The 18,659-nt window shown below is 51.6% G+C and overlaps 1 protein-coding gene and 1 non-coding gene across 16 annotated transcripts in view; both read left to right on the forward strand.

The window, feature by feature from the left end:
* TRERF1 (transcriptional regulating factor 1) overlaps nt 1-18,659 on the forward strand; it is a 212,922-nt gene that overhangs the window by 187,547 nt on the left and 6,716 nt on the right. For 12 of the 15 annotated variants that reach the window (XM_059701666.1, XM_059701665.1, XM_059701663.1 and 9 more), the window contains 3 exons: nt 7,184-7,272; nt 9,543-9,713; nt 16,110-16,313. In XM_059701666.1, the coding sequence (XP_059557649.1) occupies nt 7,184-7,272; nt 9,543-9,713; nt 16,110-16,313 (464 nt within the window). The remainder of the gene's footprint in view (nt 1-7,183; nt 7,273-9,542; nt 9,714-16,109; nt 16,314-18,659) is intronic. The other 3 variants (XM_059701670.1, XM_059701673.1, XM_059701677.1) reach the window with 2 other exon arrangements.
* On the forward strand, nt 11,159-11,290 carry LOC132237804 (small nucleolar RNA SNORA42/SNORA80 family). Its single transcript, XR_009453634.1, has one exon. It is a non-coding gene; the product is annotated as a small nucleolar RNA SNORA42/SNORA80 family (small nucleolar RNA).

Below are 18,659 nucleotides of genomic sequence, written 5' to 3' on the forward strand. Positions count from 1 at the left end.
TGTTGCCTTTTTAATGGTCGATAGCGTGGTTCAGTCCTCATCAGCGCTTTTGATCTCAAGGCTTCCTGAGGTAGCTGATGGGGCAGCCGTGTGTGCTGGGCACTGCTGAGTGTTTGTCTGTCTGGGCTCCTGCCCCTTGTGGGTGTGCCAGGAGCTGGGCAATAGCGGACCGCGCCTGCGCGTGTGGCAGGGAGCCCTGTGCGCCTGGGGGGAGGGGCGTGTGGGGTACAGCACAGAGGCAGCAACGCGCAGCAGCCCCTCTGCTCTGGGGCAGTAGAGGTAAAATGGGGCTTATGCTCCATCTCTTGCGGTGTTTTGTAAAGATTCAAGATAATGTATATAGCCCGGATGCCTGGCATGTCCTAGAGGCAATTATTATTCATTTATCTAACAGTTATGTATTGAGCACTTACTGTGTACAAGGACTATGCTAAGACAAAACAGTGACTAAGACAGACATAGTCAGATTCCTGTGTCATGCCGTGTAGAGTCTGAGATGGAGGCAGTTATTAAACAACGGGCTGCACTGAGAGCAGGAGAAAATGGTGCATATACGCATATGTAAACAAAACATATATACATATACGTAAGTGTGTCTTCTGAGGGTTAGATTACCAGTGGCATCACCAATAAGAGGGAGGGAGAAAGCACCTTTGAGCGCTGAATGGAGTGAGCATCATGACAGAGAAGGAAACAGTTTGGGGAGCCTAAGAGATGACACATGAGTCAGCATTTTATTCCCATTAACTTGTAAACCCATCCATTCTGAGGGTCCCAACAAAGCCGCCTGGGTTCTGTCTTTCAGAGGGGGCTGGGCCCTCCAGTGCCCCTTGATTATTCATCATTTGTTTGTTTCCTTGGTGCCCTGGGCAGACCCTGCATAGGTAGGTGCTAAGTACATTAGTGGGTCTGGGGACCACAGAATACCTTTTCCAGTCCTTGGTCCAGACGGCCAGGTAGGCCTGCGGTGAGGGCTGCTTTTCAAATACTGGAGCTCCCAGTGGGCCTCCTGTCGCCACCACCGTTGGCCTCACTTCACCTGCTCCTCTCATGCGTTGGCCTTCCTGCCTGTCATCTCAGGGTAGAGAAACCTCAGAAGCCGCTCACCTGAGCACAGCAAGCCCAGCACACAGGCCACCGCTGGAACTGGGCCAGGGACAAAATAGACACAAGGGATCAGAAGCCATCATTGAACCGGTGGCCTAACCAGCATTCTCTTAATATTGTCTCCATCATTTCCTGCTGGGTGTCTGCCTGAGTGTGGGTAGGAAGATGTGGGCGTTCTCCCTAATCTGCCACTGAAACAGTGTAATCCTCTCCTAATTCCAAGTGCCAGTCGCTGCCCATTAGACCCTGACAGGCTGTCCAGCCTCCTGGAGCCTCAGCTTCTTTGCATGGCAGGTGAGACGGTTGGTTGATGAGAAGGAGCTTCTGAGCCATCCGCTGGGAGAGGCAGCTGCTCTGGGCCCGCAGGTGCCTGGGGTGGACGTGCCCCCAGGCTGGTCAGCTCCAGCTGTGAACAGCCTCACCTGAGACCCTCATCCCCTCCAGTTCTTCCCACTGTGCCAAGCAAACATTGTTATTTTTTATGTGTGACATGACATCAAAAAGGTTAGAAAGCTGGGGACTAGAAGCCACCTTCCACCCCAAACAAAACAAAACGCTAAGATAATACCAAGAACTTTGAAATGAGAGGGCCCTACATGCTGCTGAAATGAATCGCTCTGTTGGAGTTGGGGGCTCCCAGCTAACCTTTACCCAGCCCCTGCCCCAGCCCACAAGCAGACCGGGAAGGACCCCGTTTCTTCCTGGAATCATTTCTCCCCTTGGAGGCAAGAGAGGTGGAGCTGCGGTGTGAAGGGCTGGTATCTTGCCAGCTGTGTGTCCCCGAGAAAAGAGTGCTCATCTACGTCCACCAGTCCTTTGCCTTTTCCAAGAAATGCAGACTGGACCCCATGGAACCTTCTAGAATTATGAGCAAAAAGGGCAGAGGTCACTAGTCTGTAAAGTCTGACCTGACTCCATTCCCTTAACATTTCCCTTCCAAGCCACAGGGGCGGCCATAGGACTTACCCCCTCACATGCCCAGCTCCAGCCACTCCCTCCCTGCCCCCTCCTTATGTGGCTCCGGGTGCTGGTTAATCCCACCCCTGTGTCCCCCCTGTGCTGGCCTCTGTGCCAAGCCCCATTGGGCTGCTCTCCGGTGGGACTGTTGTCAGCTCCCTTCCTCACTGGGACACCATCTCCCGGGTGTCCTTTGGCCTCTGTCTCTGTGGCTGTGGCCAGTGTCCCCCACCCTGACTCCCGTTCTCCCAGTTGTCCTGAGAGGTGGCTACGGCGGATCTCCCAGGCTGCCTGTGCCCCGGAGGGAAGGCAGAGAGTCCGCTCAGGGAGGGAGGCTGTACATTTGGGGAGATGGACAGAGACACAAGCCTGTGGGAATCACTTCTCTTACTGTACTCATGGCCTTCCCTTTCCCACCCCAGCCCAAGAAATTCAGTAAGAAAAGGAAAGAGTGACTGATGCCGGGGCTCAGGGGAGACACCGGTGTGGGTGGGCAGCTTGCCCAGGTCTGGGGGCTGCGTGCCGGGGCCGGAGGAGCCCTGTGGAGATCCTCGGAGGAAAGTTCGATTGCAGCAGCTCCCTGCGCTCTTTAATCCACACAAGGTGCCCAGTCCAGCCCTCTCGGCGCCCTCCACCCAGGTTGGGTAGCAGTTGTTGGCAGCGGCTCCCCAGCGGCAGATGGATTAGGTGGGGAGGGCGTGAGCCTGGCGGGTCAGGGTGGGAAGACGCCTGGTTACAATTAGAGAGCCCGCAGCGTCCTTGGTTTTCCATTGAACTGGCCATTCCTGCAGGTGGGCGTGGAGTGGAGGGGGTGTCAGAACTGGCCCTGGGCTTCTTGGCCAGGGTTCAACAGAAGCCGCTCTCGGCTCCCACCACAGCCCGGCTGGTCACTGGGTCCTGAAGCCTGACCTGGCTCAGAGAGGAGGGAGGTCCAGAGGAAATAAACACCCATCGGCGGGGGAAGCCTGCTCCCTGTCCGGGAAGCTGCCCCAGTGTAATGAGGAGACAGAATGACATACTCAAGAGAATGCTTTTCAAGAAACACAGCTGAGATGTCACTTTCCAGGCGTTCCTCGCACATGTCTCTAGCTGCAGGGTGGGCCCCTGGAGGGCAGGAGGTGACAACCTTTCCTCTCTCTGCCTCACGCAGCCCTTGTAAAGAACTGGGCTAGTGGACGAGCTCAAGTTCTGGAATCGAATTGAGGCCTCCCTCCGCGTGTCCCCGGAGGGAATGTGGGAGCAGCCGCTTCACCCTGCACCCCTAAACAGTTACCCAGCCTCCCCCCACGATGGAAAACCTCTCGCAGAAGTGAAAATCTGGCATAAAAACAGCCCTTTTTCTACAATGAATATCTTCCTTACATAACTCTAATAACAGTGTCAGTAAAAGTTGTTCATCTTGAAAGGAAGACAGGAAGGCCCTCTTGAAAGACGCCGTGCCCAGACTTCTCTCCGTGTCCCTTCAGTCGTCCCTTCAGTCGCTGGGAATTGCTATGGATTGCCCCACATTTAGCCTCGGGCCAGAGCCTGTCTCCCGGCAACGCACACTCAGAACATGTTTCCTCTGGATACTGTTCCAGCGCCATTTCCTCCAGTTAATTAGGCTCTTTGTAATTAGCCTTAATCGCCTTGTTAGGGGCCCCTGCTGCTAATAGCCCAGAGCCAGGAATCTCAGGTAGAACAAATGAGCGCTGGGGGCTGTCAGCGCCTCACTGTGTGCCTGCTGCGCGGACAGCGGGGATCTGAGAGGAAGACCAGCGGAGGATTTGAGGCGGCCCCCTGCCTCGCTTTTGCATTTCCTCCTGGACTTTGTCCAAGATGCACAGTCCAAGCAGGGCTGGCTTAGAAAACCTTGTCAGAGAACGAGGGAAGCGCTCCTCTGTCAGAACAGACTGCAGGGACGAGCGATGCCTGAGCTTCTCCCTGGCGATCCGGGGCAGCGAGTGGAAGGCTGGGAGTTACGGGTGGCCAGGAGGAAGGCTGTTGTTCATTCATACGCAGAGCAGGGAACACTGGCCAAGCCCCGCTGTCGTCCTGAGTGCCACTCATGCAAGGGTCACAGGAGACAGCGTGTGTCCCGTCGCTACCAGCCAGTTAAGGTGCCCAACGTTTCCCTCAAGACCAAATGCTGTCAGTCACAGAGTGCCTGTCCCGATCCCCATGTCACAAGAGAGGAAGTTGAGACTGGGAGAAGTTAAGGAAACTTGCCTGGGGTCACAGGGGGAGTAAGCGACAGAACCAGGTCCGCCGCCTCTGGTCTCCTGGTGAAAGTCACCCCTCTGTGTCACAGCTCAGCGACATTATTTGGGGAGCACGCATTCAGGTGTTATATTTGTGTAACAGGCTTTAACCTGGAAATTCAGTCCAGCCGCCCAGGGGTGGATTCTCAGCCCGGTGCGGATCCCGTGACCAGGGTGCCTCCGCCTGTCGATTCGCAGCTGTCTGCTCTGAGCGCGTGCTCCCTGCCCCCACCGCTGCAGCCTGGGAATGGGAGGGAGACGAGGACGGCGCGAGAGGGCAGACTTCCAGCCCAGGGCCTGGTGCGGAGTGAGCACTCTGAGGTGGGGAAGACTGAAGACCCCGCCACAGAGCAGCAGCTCTAGCACCACAAGGAGCCGCACGAGGCTTGAGGATCCTCCGTAACAGATGGTCCCGGAAGTCCCCTCCCCTGTGTAGGGTTGCAGCTGGCGAGCCATTTGGGGACACGAAGGGGCATGCTTCTCACAAGGAGACAGACTGACCTGGGAACTTAACACGGCTGCGTGGGCAGTAACCAGGTGGGAGCCCCCCGTGGGGTGGAAGAGCGTATCCACCGGAGAGACGGCGCTGGCCAAGGCAGGCTGGGTGTCTCACCAGGTCTTAGCTGGACTCAGACTCGGGAAATGTACGGTCTGGCTGACCGTGGAAAGGATCCTCGTTGACCTAGTTAGGGGTTTTCATCAACAGAATGTCCCTGGTTCCCCATCTGAGATGCAACCCAGAGCTGCACAGACCCTGGGCCTACAGCCGGACAGCACATCCGCCTCTTTAGAAACTTCCCCGGGACTCGGCTGCTGTGACATGTCCCCGTCATGATCCTCTTCCACCGTCATTGCTCTGAACTCTCTCTATTTTGATGGACACCTGAGAGGATCCATGACTCCTCTTCGGTTGGTCCTCTACATTGCTGGTTCATCCTTTCTGCCTTTCCGTCTCTGCCCCTGGCGCGGGGGAACGGGGCGGGGGGGGGGGGGCATATGGGAGCTGGGACCCCAAGGCCTGGAATGTTGGACAGCGTTTGAGGAATGGCGATGGGCCTGCTCCAGGACCCAAATCCCGCCACCCTCCTCCGCTCACGCACACTCCTGCAGAGCTTCTCCACACACCTGCCTCTTCTCTCCGTGCGGTGGCTCTCACAGCCAGGGGTGCCCCGGCCTCCAGAACCTACGGAAGACGCTGCCTTCTGCTGAGGATGAATCGGAAAACTGCTTTCCTTCTAGAAGTAAAGAGATCAACCAAGTCCGTTGATGGCCCTGATTTCTTCGGGGTTGAACCAGCCCAGCTCTGGAGAGCATATTCTGAGTCAGGACTCAGAGCTCTTGGCCTGAGGACCCACACGGAGCGGTGTTTATTCCGGAAATCTGAGTGAACATCACTAAGTCGCGGACTCCAGGATCGTCAGCCCCTGCCTGCCCAGAGTGGTTTCACCGGGTTCACTAATTTTGGCTGGATCTTCCAAGCGAAGGAGCAACTCAGGTTTCCTGTAGTTAAGCCCCATCGATCAACCATAGCAAAGTGGAAACCTTGGGCTTGTCCTGGTTGGGAGGGAAAATAGCATGGTTTGGGGAATTACAGCTTCAAGAAGTAGAGGAATGTCAAAAACGCATCCACGTACCATCCCAAGAATGAGAGAGAGGAGACTTCAAACAACCTGAAGAATGAGGCTGATTTTCTGCAAAGCCCCTGGACATAGGCCTAAGTCTTTGCCCCAAAGAGCCAGGACCATTCTCTACAACCATCTGCATATGCTGCGTTCTCCTTTCGGGAGGAAATAGACATGAAGGTCAAGTTTAGCCAGCAAGGCGGTGCAGCAGCCCAGCCTCGGGGGCCTCTTCCTCGTTGGTCTGCAGTTCTATCAGGAACTGGTCCCACTCCCGCATCATCTGCTCTCCCTCTGCGGCACCCCGTAGTTGAAGCACCCTGGATTGCTGCGTATTCCGCGAACCCCTCCATTTCCTCAGCTGTGCGACGGGTATTGGTAATACCCATATTGGTTGTTGGTAGAACCAGATGACTGATTTCTGTGAGGTGCTTAGAACCTGGCACATCGTAAGCACTTTAGAAATGTTAGCTTTTCCCCCAGCACAGCTTCTTACGTGTAGTAAACACCTAATAAGCATCTCTTGAGTGGATGGGTAGATGAAGGAAGGAATGAAATGCATCCTCTCGTTGCTTGCCTCTGGCTTTGCACACACGCTTCCTCTCCCTGGAATTCCCTCCCATCTCCTGGCCCGACTTGCTTCTGTGTCCCTGGAAACTCCACTCGGGTGCCCCGGCCCTCACCTGAGCGTGTCTCCTCCTTGGCGCCCCACTGGCACCTGACTTCCACCTTCCTCATTGCGGCCATCACCTTGCGTGCAGTGGCTTCCTGGTTCGCCTCCCCCCTGGACTGTGACCCTCCGGAGGGTGGAGACTGCCGAATCCACCGCATGGCAAGGAGCACCTGCTACCTGAATGCCTGCACTCGTGAACATCATCGTGATGTAAAAACTGGAGCTAAAATGTGTCGAGCGCGCAGTTTCCCAGTTCCTAACCTAGTCACTCTGTGCATTGTCCTTAACCTTCATAAATATCCTAAAAGTGGGGACAATTAGAATTATTCCCCATTTGTTGGTAACAGAAGTGAGTCTTAGGGTCAGTAATGTGCTAAAACCAAGGCCACAGCCAAGACCGGCCCTTACACTGCACTGGCTTTTTGTTCAGAAAGGAGTTTGATGGATAGTCTGTTATTTGTTGAACAGTTTCATTCTGTACCTTAACTAAGGGAACCAGCCACTCAGGCGGGGAGACCCGTGAAGCTGGAACGGCAAAGTGGGGAGAGCTGTGAGCCATTCTTAACGAAGCGTGTGTTTTGTCGTAGGTTCGGACAAGTGGACCTCCCTAGAAAGAAAACTGTTTAACAAAGCACTAGCCACTTACAGCAAAGACTTTATTGTTGTACAGAAGATGGTAAGCATGCCCTTTCCTGTTGCTCACTTGAAACCGAATTGGGTAATTGTCCATGGAAAGATATGTAGAAGGATTTGTTTCCTGGCCTCATGCTCTGCTAAGGGTGTCTTCCACCCCTGGCTGGGGAAGGGTGGCATGGCCCCAGTGTCCCCGGGGGGGGGGGGGGGGGGCGGGGGAGGAGGACATAGACTATTTGAGAGTGATAGGGGTTTATTTATATCTTCATAAAAATGTGTCATTTATGCATTCTTATTGGAATAAATAGAACTGGGGCCTCTGAGTCACAATTAACATAATTTATTTCATGGGCATTTGATGACTGTCATGTTTCTGACAGAACTTTTTTTCTGGGAAATTGGAGAAGGGAGATGTGCCCTCCCCCCAACCAGTAGTTTCTGGTGTTGGGCTCCTAATCATAATGACAGTAATAGTAAAAATGATGGTTTACATATATATACAGCACTTCACAGCAGAATGGAACTCTTGCACATACTAGTAGCCATAGTAGCACTTTATGCAGCAGGTGGCAAACCTAATCGGCCTTACTTGGCTCAGAGGTGGTTTAGGCTAGAAGTTAAAATGACTCTAAGTGGGTTCAGCAGATCGCTGAGTGACGGAGCATGTTCATTATGTGCTCATGAAGGTGTTCAGGTCCACAGAGAACAGGTGACAGCTCCCCTGGATCCGAGCTGGGCCAGTGGTACCAGGGGTGAGCTGGGTACATGTCTTTAATTGAGGGCCTTGGTGGACAGAGATCTGAATAGGTGGACTTTCTGTCCAGCTGGCCTGTCTCCAGATCTGTATCACTCCCCGCTCCCTGCCCTGGAGGCCACCGCATTCTCTGCGCCAGCTCCAGGCTCTGATCTTGAGTCACCTGACCTAGGCTTCATTCCTTTTTTTTTTTTTTTTTTTTTCCCCTCACCCAAGGATATTTTTTCCATTGATCTTTAGAGAGAGTATGGAAGGGAGAAGAGGATGTGGAGAGAGAGAGAGAAACATCAATGTGAGGGAGACACATTGACTGGTTGCCTCCCGCATGCAACCCAACCGGGGCTGGGAATCGAACCTGCAACTGAGGTACATGCCCTTGACCGGAAATTGAACCTGAGACCGGGGCTTTAACCATTGAGCAAACTAGCCAGGCCTAGGCCTCCTTCCTTGCAGGCTTCACACCTGTTGACTGAGGATAGATTCATGTGCCGTGCCTGTCAGGAAGCCTGGGTTCTTAAGCCAGGGCTCTCTGGGACACTGTCCTCCGCTCTCCCCCCCCCCCCCCCCCCCGGCGATTCTAATGTAGAAATTCAAGGTATCAGGTGGATGTGAAGGGGCAGCTTTGAGGAGACGAGACTCCTGGTGGTGTCCTCATCTTACCGTGCGGTGGCCCTGTTCCCGCCCCCAAGGGCACCGCCAGCTTTTACCTGCCTCCAGAAAACCCACATTATCCAGCCGCACTCAGAGCTTAGAGGTACATGAACTAAGGGAAGGACTTTTTTCTCTTTAAAACACATTTACCTTTCCCCCTTTGGGGCGAGCAGAGCAAGGCTTGTTTCCTGCGAAAACAGCTTTTGTCATTACCGCTTTGCCTCAGGTTCCTGTTCCATGACTAAGGAACATTCTTCATAGATGGGTTTTGAAGGTCAGCAAGTCAGACACCCAGACGCATTCCAGCACGTTTAATGCAGAAGCACGCTGCTTCATGGGTTAAAAAAGGGAATGAGCTCTCAGAGGCCTGACAGGAAAAAGTCCCCAGGCTACACTGTAAAAAAATCAAATTGCAAAACATGCATGTGCTACCTTCTGCGAGGAAAATGTGCTTCTGTGTTTGTTGGTAATATGCATAAAAATGTTTAACTTACGCATCCTATTGGGATAAATAGACCTGGGGCTTCTGATTCACAATTAAAATAATTTATTCATGTATATTTTGACCGATCTATCGTGTTTCTAGCAGAATTTTTTTCTGGGAAATTGGAGAAGGGGAGATGTGTGCCCTCCCCCCCCTCAAGCCAGTAGTTTCTGGAGTTGGGCCCCTCGTCGTAGTGACAATAATAGTAAAGAAATTCTGGAATGCTATCCAGGAAATCAGGAAGAGGGGCTATAGCTGTGTTGCTGGGGCGGGGGGTGAGCTGGCTGGCTGGAGAGCAGGCGTGAGAAGGAGATTTCTCTCTGGATACACTTTCTGTTCCACCGCATAAGCCTGCTGCCCGTTACCAAATGACGTGTTCGCCAGAGCTTGCTGCTCGGAGCTGACCCTGCCCCGGCTCCCGCAGGTGAAGTCTAAGACGGTGGCTCAGTGCGTTGAGTACTACTACACGTGGAAGAAAATCATGCGCTTGGGTCGGAAGCACCGCACACGCCTCACGGAGCTCGCGGATGACTGTATGGTGAGTGAAGCCGCCGAGTCACTGCTTATGCTGGCCCTGCTCCCACCCCACACCCAGGTTAGTAAGCGGCTGCCGTCTGGTTTGGCTTTGCTGCCCAGGTGGCCTCAGGGAGGGGGTGACGAGCCCGCTCCCTGGCGGGACTCAGGCTCTGACTTTCTGGTGTGGAGGCCAAGGGAAGGCAGCCTGGGTTCGGCCTGTGGCTGTCAGGAGCCAGAGGGTTAAGCCAGATTGGCCCCAGCCTCGGGTGGGTGGTTTTTTTATAAGCAGGTGCCCTGACCCCCCTGGCATACCCCGTCCTCGTCCTTCCCCATCGTGGACGGTGTGGCCAGAGAACGTGAGGTGCCTCCCAAAGATGAAGGCGCCCCAGCTGGCCGCGGCTTCCCTGGAGCACAGCAGGAAGGAGCGTGGCCTCCAGATGGGGCGGGGGCGCTGGGTTATTGAGGAACTGCTGAGCAGGGAGTGACCCTCGCCGCCCTCTCATCGCCATGTACCCCTGGAATCGTGTGGCTTTGGTCGTTACTGCCCCGTTCACCCTTGGGGGGGCGCTCCTCTCTGTGTCCATGGCCAGGGGCAATCCCACCTGCTGTGGAAAACAGCCCCTGCCATGTATGTATGTACAAGGTACATGTCTACAACACATTACCAAACCCCAGCCTCTGTCGTCATCAGGGAACATGGCTAAAATTCATGAATGGGGTGAATATGTGTCATCATACTTTCATTCCCCATGGTGCCCCAGTATGAGTGTTAGCACGTATGTGGGGGGTGAGGAGGGTTCTTGAAAAGACACGTTTTTGTGTGTGTGTTTTTCATCTTCATTGTTGCAAGTATTACAGAGGTCCCCTTTGTTTTTTTTCCCATTGACACCCTGCACCCCGCACCCGCCCTTCCCAGGCTTTGGCCACACTATTGTCTGTGTCCGTGGGCCATGCGTATAGGCATGTAAATTCTCCGGTTAACTTCTCCCGGCCACCCACCCACCCCCGCCTTCCTTCTGAGATTCCTCAGTCGGTTCTTAAAAAGACACGTGCTGTGTACCAGGCATTGTGCGAGGCGCTCACAAACATGGGCTCGTTTAATCCTCATTCCAATTCCATGAGGTAGAAGACTGAGGCACAGAGTAACTTCGCTGTGGTCAATGGCTGGGGAGTGTGTTGTCTGAGCCTGATTCCCTCATGTAATACTTAAGTCAAATGCAAATTCTCTTAAAGAAATGTTAAAAACACGTGGACCCACTCAAAAGCCCACGTTCCTCACTAAGTATGGGACCTAGCTCTGATATTTGCACACATATGTAAATTTATATCTGGACTCAAATATCAGATGAAATAGATATCTGTGGAGTGGCATGGGGTTTCCATTCTTTTGATTAAAGTGGACAGTGTTCTGTAGAGAGGTTTTCCTGCACCAGGACTTTTGTCTGACTGGTTGAAGTAGTAATGTGTTGTAGCAGTATAGCCTTTTGCTCATCTGTGGCCTAATGTTTGAAAAAGCAGTGTGATGCATGGGTTTGGATTAGGGCAGGGCTGTCCCCCTGGGTCTGTCATGGTGCCCCATGCCAGAGCAGGCTGTGGCCTTGAACCATTTGCCTGCCTCTACCCCTAGGCTGCAGGCACTGGAGACATTAAAAAATAAAAAAGAGCAGCCTGGCCTCGTCTGCTTCAAGCAACCAAGACCAGCTGAGCTCCCACAGCTGCAATCTGTATGGCGCAGTGGGTGACTCCGGGGTGTTAATGGCCTCTGCCCCTCCCTCCCCCCAGGGGAGCATACGTTCTAGCTGGGAAGATGTGGCACACACAAGAGTGTTTAAAAGCAACATGCAGTGAGAACAGAGTTCTTAGATATGGCCTTAGGCAGTCTTTCTCATCCAGCTCCACCATTCCACCGCCAGAGGCTGAGGCCCAGAGAGGGGGAGAGGCTTGCCCAGGTCACACGGAGCATTGCTTTGCAAATGGGTGGAATAGACAGTAAACAAGGAAGCACAGAGAATCCTGCCCTTGGAGACCCAGGACCCGGCCCCTAGGCTGTAAAACAGCTTAGATGATCTGGAAGGTGCCTTCCAACTCTGGAGTGTTCGGGGCTGTCAGAGCCATGTTTTGGAAGAGGCCAAACCAGAGGGTGGGGTTTCCTTAGGCAGAGTGGTGTCTCGGGCTTGGGTGTTATCAAGTGCCTAGGATCGTGTCTGGCATCACAGAGGCACTCAACAGATACTTGCTGAATGAATGAATGAACATTTTTCTGAGGTGCATAGTAATAATCCCTCTAAGAACTCCCTGGAGGGAGACAGGTGAGCAGTGATCCTGAGCAGAGGGTGCTGCTGAGGAAAAGGTTACCATCACGGCAGAGGCACCACCCTGGCCAGCAGGGCTGTGAAGAGGGTAGAAAAGCCAGGCCAGCCTATAGCTTCAGGAGCTCTGAGAGGTTGAGCTGGTGCCCGAGGGCCACACCTTCTTGGGCTTAATCACCAGGAGCCAGTATTAAGCTGGATCGGAGCATCCACGCCCTCATGGCCTCTTTGCGTAGGGAGCATAGACAGGTATGTGCAGAGGTGACTCGGGCCCACAAAAACAAGAAAACCTTGATCTAAGGCCAGTGTGGTAGCTCTCAGCTTCCTCTGGGGCACTGTGAGGGCTCCGCCTCCTGAGGGTAGTTTACAGATGAAAAGTCAGGACCATGCAAGGACTGGGGAGGGTGCAGAAGGCGCTGTCCTAGGGCAGGGTCCTGCTCTTTGTCCTCCAAGCCTGCCTGGACACCGGGGTAGCTCTGCTGATCACGTGTCCTCAGTGTGTTACAAAAGGGACAGATGGCCATTTCCCCACCTTGGAACATGCTCGGGTAGCTTAGGGACGTGTGTGGGGAGAGGGGAGAGCAGGAGAGTTTGTGAGGAACAGCGGCTCTTTAGGGAACCAGCAGGGTAGTCTGCCTTCTGGCCTGAAGCCATCTCAGGCCCTTGTCCCCTCGCAGGCAGAAGGGGCCAAGATGGTCTCTGTTAAGGAGATGGGAGCAGAGTGTCTTCCCCTTCCTGTGCCCTCTCCATTCTCACGATTCCACTCCGGACAAATCTGTGGGTCTGGCTGTGGCCAAAAGATAACACAATTGAGGAAACTGACAGTTAACTGTCTTTGGACGACAGCGGTCAAGGCTCCCAGGGCAAAGCTCATCGTGGTCTATGCACCTTAGGTACCTCCGTCATGGTCCACCGACCAGGGAACACCCTGCTTCCCTTTGGCATGGAAAGGCAGCTGGTCCCAGTGGCTCTGAGAGGCTTAGGATTTCTGTGTTTGAGCTGAAAACCTAAGCCTCCGTGTACAAGTGGACAAACGCACGCCTGTGGACATTTGCAGCAGGGCCGAGGGGAGAAGAAGGGGGAGGTTTGGGAATCAGGTAGCCCAGGTTTTAAATCTCAGTTCAACTTCTTTACCAGCCCTGTGACCTTGAGCAAATTGGTTTTCTGGCTAATTTCCTCATTTGTTTGAAAATTTGGCCTAGCTGGTTGGCTCCATTGGATTAGTGTCGGCCTGTGGACTGAAGGGTCCCGGGATCGATTCCAGTCAAGGGCACGTGCCCAGGTTGCGGGCTCAATCCCCAGTAGGGGGCGTGCAGGAGGCAGCAGATCAATGATTCTCTCTCATCGACGTTTCTATCTCTCCCTCTCTCTGAAATCAATATAAAAATAAATAAGTGATGATAGATAGATAGATAGATAGATAGATAGATAGATAGAAAAAAGAAAAATTTGTACATGGCTGTTGTGAGAACTAGCAATGTGTGTGGATCCTGACTCAGCAGTCATTCAGTATATTGTCACCACCATCATCCTTAGTGACTGAAACACTCAGATCTGTGTCTTGGAGTAAATATGGGTTGTTGAACATTTGTATTTTCACTTATAAATCTGGAATATTGATAAATGTTTCATTTCACAGTACATCATAAAATAGCCAACTTGTTGATAAGAAGTTCTACATGTCAGGATTTTTGTCTTCCTATATTTGTATCTCTTAGTCACTTTGGTGAGCCATTTGGCTTAATGATAAATCATTCTATGAGCACTCTATCTAAATTCCTAAGACATTATAATCACAGTACGGTATAATTGAATCTGTAATTTTGTAGCTATCTGGAATGTTTCTTCTCAGAGTTCTGGGGGTTTTTTTGTTGTTGTTGTTTTTTTTACTATTTTATTGATTTTTAGAGAGGAAGAGAGAAGGAGAGAAAGAGAGAAACATCAATATGAGAGCCATTGGTTGCCTCCTGCACATGCCCTGCCAGGGGTCAAGCCCAAAACCCGGGCATGTGCCCTGACTGGGATCAAACTGGCAACCTCTCGGTGCATGGGAAAATGCCCAACCAGCCGAGCCACACTGGCCAGGCCTCTCGGAGTTCTTAAGCCAAAAATATGGCACTGTGAGAAAATTGTAATTATAGTAAGTACCATGAAATAATGCCATTGTCATTTAAAATTATTACATAATTTATTTTAAAAGCCAAGCTATAGGCCTTGGGCTGCTTAATAAATTGGTATTTGAGACCACAAAGTTCCAGTTCTATAAAGGAATGGAGTGAACCCTTGCAGTTTGACATAGAGTGGTTTTAGCTGAAAGTCTTAGGGACTGGAAGATGGAGGATTCATACGGAAATGAGGCCATTTAAATGAAATCAACCTGTATGTTTGTACGTTAGTACGAGACCTACAGCTTCTATCATAAATCACTGTAAATGTATTAGTCCTACATCTGTATTCACTGAAGCCTTTCAACAAATGTAATTATTACTAATTAATCCTAATTAACTCACTGGAAACTGGGACTGGTTCTTAACTACACCCTGTTAAATATGCGTATGTGGTATTAAATACAGACACTGCTGACCCAGGGAGGGGAGTGCCACATGCCCCATTATGTGCTGGCATTGTCTTTCTCCCAAGCCCAGTCCACACCGGAGAGGGGAAGCTGTGGTTTCAGGACCCAGGGTACCACTGCTCTCAGAAATCTTTATTCTTCTTGGGAATTCTTGCTTCTGGGTTCTAAGAATCGTAGGCTCACTCCGGTTACGTCGATGCCGGGGGAAACCAAGCTGGAGCCCACAGGCTTTAAGCAGTGGTGTGCAAAGAGGCGTGACAGTATCAAACCTATGGTGATGGAAGGAGGTTTGACTTTGGGTGATAAACACACAACGATGCAGCATAGAATTGTACACTTGAAACCAACATAATTTTATTAACCAATGTCAACCCAATACATTTAATTCAAAAAAAATAAAACTTAATATAAAAAGAGAGAGGGAGACAGAGGAGGCGGGCAGAGACGAATGCGCCATTGGTTGGGCATGCCTTTCTTTTCCTCGTAAATTGTGGAGACTGTTTACAGACTATTCAGTGATATGGCCATGTGAAAGCACTTTGTAAACTGTAAAGTGCTATAAAACAGAAGCTGAAATGAGGCTGATGTAATGGAGAACTCCCTTTTTCTGGTCCCCAGTCCTTACTGGGCCTGGAGGAGCCAGCATCTGTCGCCCCTCCCACCGCCCGAATGAAGATGGAGAGCAGAATGAGGTCTTTAGTTAAACAAGAGGCAGAATGAGGGCCTCCTAGATCCTGCCCTCCATCCCAACCCGCCCCGGGTGCCTACTCCAAGCTGCTCTGTTAACTCGCGATCTTGTTAACCTTGAGGAAGGCGTGGGCCTTCTGCTTAATTCTGCAGCTGGCTGCTCTTCTGAAGTGGAGGGGACACGGCAGTGGAGCGGATAACCATTCATACGCCTTTCCTTTTTCCTAGAATGCCTCTGGAAGGCATTTCTACAAGCTCATGATCGGAGACCAGGATGAGAAAAACACATGATAAATAAAAGGGAATATCCCCTTGCGTGTTCTCTCCTTCTTGCAGTCATTGTGGTTCACTCTGATTCTCTTTCCTGACAAGATCAGAGCAGGAGCACATTGGGACATCCTGTGTCACGTGCTTTCCCCAGGTCAAATCAACATCTCGGGCACCTTGCGTGGCAGTGGGTTACGAGGCCTATAGCACAAACCCCATAGGTCTGGAGCCTCTTTCCGTGGGGTCCCACAGTGTTGCTATTGCTTGGAAACCCTCCACACGGCTCTGGGGACACAGAGGGCAGACAGACCCAAGTGGGCAGCCTTGCCTGGGGTTTAGTCTCGAACCAGGGGGAGGAACTCTACCTACAGAAATCTCTCCTCCCTGCCTTCAAATATTTTATATAACTAAGGAGGGACCCAGGGTGGGCGGGACTTCCCTGACTCAGAATTCCCAGCGTCCAGTGAGACAGTACTTCCCACCTCCAGCCCAGGGTTCGATCAGCGTCCCTCATGCAGGGAGAAGCCGGTGCAGCCCCGCACCCAGCCCCTCCACCCTCTCCTGGCCTGTGGGTTCTGTTCACTAAAAATGCCATTTGGGGAATTTCCCCTTTTTGCTTTTATTGCCTTAACACTAGACAAGTGAAGAAGAAGAAGAATTGGAGGAGGAGGAGGAGGACCAGGAAGAAGATAGGAAATCCACAAGAGAAGAGGAGAGTGAAGTGCCCAAGTCCCCGGAGCCGCAGCCAGGCCCTGTCCTGGCTCCCGCGGAAGGGCCGCCCCTGCAGGCCCTCGGCCAGCCCGCAGGCTCCTTCATCTGTGAAATGCCCAACTGTGGGGCTGTAAGTGTCTGTGTGTCCTCCCGGGATCGAGGGCCAGGCGTATGGCTGGGCCTGGCTTTGAGATGATGCATTTTGGAAAGGATGCACTTTCTGCCGTGGAAGTTGGGCAGAAAGAGGTCCATGTTGCCATGGCTTTCTGTCCTTTATCCCATTGACTCACTCAGCCTGCAGACATTTCTGGAGTGGGCGCCCTGTATCAGGCCCTGGGCTACATGCTCAGAGGACACGAAGTAGGTCCCTGCCCCCAGGAAGCGTGAGGTTCTGAACCCGTCAGTGAGCCTTGGTCTCCAGAGCTTACTTCTCCACGTCCTGGTGCCTCCTCACTGCTCTGGGCGTGTCATTCCGGGTCATGCCCTGTCGCATTTAATTGCACTGGGAATGCCCACAGGGAATTATCCTTATGCAGCATAATTGCAAAGACTCAGCTAAAGTTTATCTTGGTATTCTTTGGGGGAGACGAAGCAGATTTACTAAGCAAAATTAATCATGTAAATAAATAGACTGAAAGGGAGTCTGTGTAATTACTTAACCTTAAGCACATTAGAAGCATCATTTAGCTAAAATAAAACCAGTTCACCATTGGATCACTCCGAGAGCTAGAGGAGGCCTTACAGAATGTGGACCGGCCTGGCCGAAGGCTCCCTGTGTACTTCAAAGGATGTTTCTTAAGAGTTGTTTCCTTTGGATGGTCCCCCACTGGTCTGAATTATCGAGCTTTTCCCAAATCAGGTTTCTTAAAGCCAGGCACACCTGGACAGGCGAGTTCTAGAGGCATCCCTCGAAAAAGGAGACTGTTGTTTCTTTCACAAGAAGCCCCGTCTCCCTCGGTTAGCGCCTGTCCTTGCTTGTCCGTTACAGGGAGCAGAGGACTGAGCGCTGCTTAGTGAGTCTGGGCAGTCACTGAAGTGAAGAAAGCAGCAGTCTTTAAAACATGTCGATCCTAACGCAGAAATTCACTTGATTTATATTTAAGAAAAAATGAAAAGGGAAAAAAAAAAGTACACACACATATTTTACATTTGTTTTGAAGAGAACATAAGAAATTGCTGGCTTTTTTTTTTTATGTTGGTATGGAGCTCTTCCATTCAGGGATGATGAAGATGTGACTTCATCACATCTTCACAGTATTTCTATGTAGATTTGTTTAGAAATTGGATGCTTCCTCAATTCACAGTTTTGCTGTAAATTCTTTACCAAGGGGGGCGTCATCTTTTACGCTTCCCAATCAGAAGGGCTCAGCAAGGTGGATGATGCCTTTTAACACATTTCGTACCGCTCAGGAGTTTTCTCGTGTTTCGCGCCATCTGTTAAGGACCGCTCACGAGTGTTCTCGTTTTTCACGCCCGTGGAAAAACGAGCGAATCTAGATACTTACGTAAATTTTGTTTGGTCTCTCTTCATAGAGGAGAATGTTTTACGCAGTACCATACGTTAAAAAAGTACTAGGAACTTTGTTTAATTGTTTTTGTAAATAAAAATGTTATAATTATTGAAAAACAACACCTAAAGTGCATTATGATGATTTAAATAATGTGCAGTTTGCCCAAAAACGTGCGGTCCCTGGCCTATGTCTTAGAGATTTCTATGCGGTACGCAATGTGTTAATAACTTTTAAAAATCACAGGGGGAAAAAGTGGTAGTTTTGATCCTTGCCCCGAACCATGGCAGTTTGGGTTGCTAAATCAGCAATAGATCTTTTTTCCCTGTAAGGCCACAAACAGAGCTCGTGAATCTAACAGGGCACAGCCTCCCACAGCTGGGCAGGCCGGGGGCATCCCACTAGCTGGTGTCGGGCTCTTGGAACTTGGGGGTGTGGCTTCCATCCCTTCACAGCAGTGGCTCTCAACTGGCTGTGAGAACCCCTGAGCGTTTGGCACTGTCCAAAGACGGTGTCACAGCGGAGGAGGTGCTGCTGGCATCCCACAAGCAGCCCCCACAGCAGTAACCCAGCCCACGTGTCGGTGGTGCTGAGCTCAGGAAAGCCTGCTTTATGGCAAGCTTCATGAAACTGCCCGGTCCTTCCCCTGTTCATCATCCTGTAGTGAAACGGGGGGGTCTGAAACGTTGCTTCCGTCATGGGCTGCTGGTTGGGGTTTGGACTTCGCACACAGACTCAGAGCAGCCGGACAGTGTCTTTCCCATGTGCTCCCTCGGGTCCCAGGGCTTCCTGGGAGGAGCTGAGCAGACGGGCTCATTTCTGGGCGCTGGCTCTGTTCCCACCAGGGCGCCTCTGCTTGTCACCTTGAGCTTTTGAGGAAGACCTGATTTCTTTTTGTCCTTTCGAAGTCAAGAAAGAAAGGAAAGGGGAAAAGAAAAGAAAAAGATAGTTACTGGTGTAAAAAAAAA

This window comes from Myotis daubentonii, chromosome 6, assembly GCF_963259705.1.
Source record: "Myotis daubentonii chromosome 6, mMyoDau2.1, whole genome shotgun sequence".
Classification (NCBI taxonomy): Eukaryota; Metazoa; Chordata; class Mammalia; order Chiroptera; family Vespertilionidae; genus Myotis; species Myotis daubentonii.